At 32.2% G+C, this 1829-nt stretch overlaps 1 protein-coding gene across 1 annotated transcript in view; it reads left to right on the forward strand.

Annotated features, from left to right (window-relative positions):
- Positions 1-1132: 1132 nt before the first annotated feature.
- Positions 1133-1829, forward strand: part of LOC108790186 (gamma-crystallin 1-like) — a 5284-nt gene continuing 4587 nt past the window's right edge. Inside the window, exon 1 of the mRNA XM_018560397.1 lies at positions 1133-1141. Coding sequence (XP_018415899.1) covers positions 1133-1141 — 9 coding nt within the window. The remainder of the gene's footprint in view (positions 1142-1829) is intronic.

Below are 1829 nucleotides of genomic sequence, written 5' to 3' on the forward strand. Positions count from 1 at the left end.
CCCCCCATGGTCATTATAAAAATGAATGCTCATGCATTCCTCTTTATGAATATTGGATCATGTTTGCACATCCAACTGTCTTCTAATGATATGCACTGGCTCTGTTAAAACTGCAACTTTGGTACAAGGACATGAGAGAAAGGATGACTACACTCCACGGATCTTTGCCAACGTACACACAACTTAATTGTAAATACCAACAGCACACTGTATAATATCCCTCCATGCGTGCCCAACCTCTATCATCATATGCGTGGTGAAATGCGTGACATGTTAAATGCATGTAGGGACATTACACAGTGTGTTGTTGGTATCCACAATCAAGTTTTGTGTACTTTGGCGAAGATCTGCAAAGTGCTGTCATCTTATATGCAGTTCAGGCAATGGTGAGCCTTTTTGTCCAGCACACTGGATTTGATCGTGTTGCTCAGCGGAATTTGGAGCTGTGTTTTTCTTCTACTTACCTTTTGGTACAACGACATTTTAAAAGCAGGAAAGATGCAATTCATTCTAAACCATTCTTGTGGATCTTTGCTTATTTTAGACTCAGTCATATTTAGAATATGAAAATAATATATAACACTCATATTGTATATAGACAACAGGTACCATTTTACTATACGATTTATAATCTAGAATTCACAAAAAAAAATTTAAGAGAGAGAGAATACAGTGCAATGTCTGGGTTGAAAAGGCTGCCAATTTACTACAGTTTGTCCTGATCTGACCTGCAGTCTCTTGTATTTTCTGTCCATGCAGTTTCTGCATAGAGTCGCAGAAAAGCTCAAGAGAAGCATTACAATTAATGCTTTTCTTTGTATTGGGATAAAAGACAACAATCTGTTTTACAGTGAATGTGCTTGCATTTATTTTAGAGATTTTGTATACAAAGGTTCAAAAAAGGATTTCAGTGACCAATCAAACAATTGTGAATCAGAGAAGCTGTCAGCAGAATCAATAATAGATGCCTAGAGAGCAACACAACCATCTGATGTGATGTAGATACTGTATATGTTAATCCAAACTTAATCTATTCATATATGCAAATCTTAGCTTTGTGATAATACATTTAAATAGAAGCAGAAAAAAATGCCTGAGATGTACCCTGGTCAGTCTGTTAAGTGCATCAAAAATGGGGAAGGTAAGAAAAAAATTCATTTTAAAAACCACATGTCTCTTAACAAGAGCAGAAGTTAGATTGATTTCAGTATAATGAGAAGTTATTATTTCATTTAACTTTACAACACAGGAAATCCAGGAAATAAATACATGAACCACGTTTTTTCTTAACAATATGCAGCACTGGAAATGTTAACATTAAATATTTTAACAATTGAAATCTAAATTCAAATTAATTACATTACAGCGGTATATATTAAAACCGGAAATTTGTAGGATTCACCAGATGCAACATTTAAATATTATAATGTTCCAGTTAGTTAAATTAAAGAAGCGGATTGTTTATAATTCTTATGAATATATTTTTTTATTGAGGAATACATTTAGCTCCCACAGTTTACAATATTGTGCCTACAACTAGCTTTGTATTTTCAAAAATTCATAAAGGAACATCTGTATTGTATTCAAATCAATTTCTATTTTTTTTTCTAGAAAACTTTTAGCTAGGTTACGGTTGTTTTCTACATACAACAAAATATCATTACAACAGTTCAAATATGAGCCTGAGTGTTTTTAAGTTTTTTTAGTGTAGGCATATTAAAAAGCATTCATTTAATTTACATACCTTTTCAATAAAAACATGAAGTCTTTCTTAAACTGTGCTGTATTTAATATATATAGATATATATCTATATATAGATCTATATATA

This window comes from Nanorana parkeri, unplaced genomic scaffold, assembly GCF_000935625.1.
Source record: "Nanorana parkeri isolate BGI_ZX_2015 unplaced genomic scaffold, ASM93562v1 scaffold453, whole genome shotgun sequence".
NCBI classification, from domain to species: Eukaryota; Metazoa; Chordata; class Amphibia; order Anura; family Dicroglossidae; genus Nanorana; species Nanorana parkeri.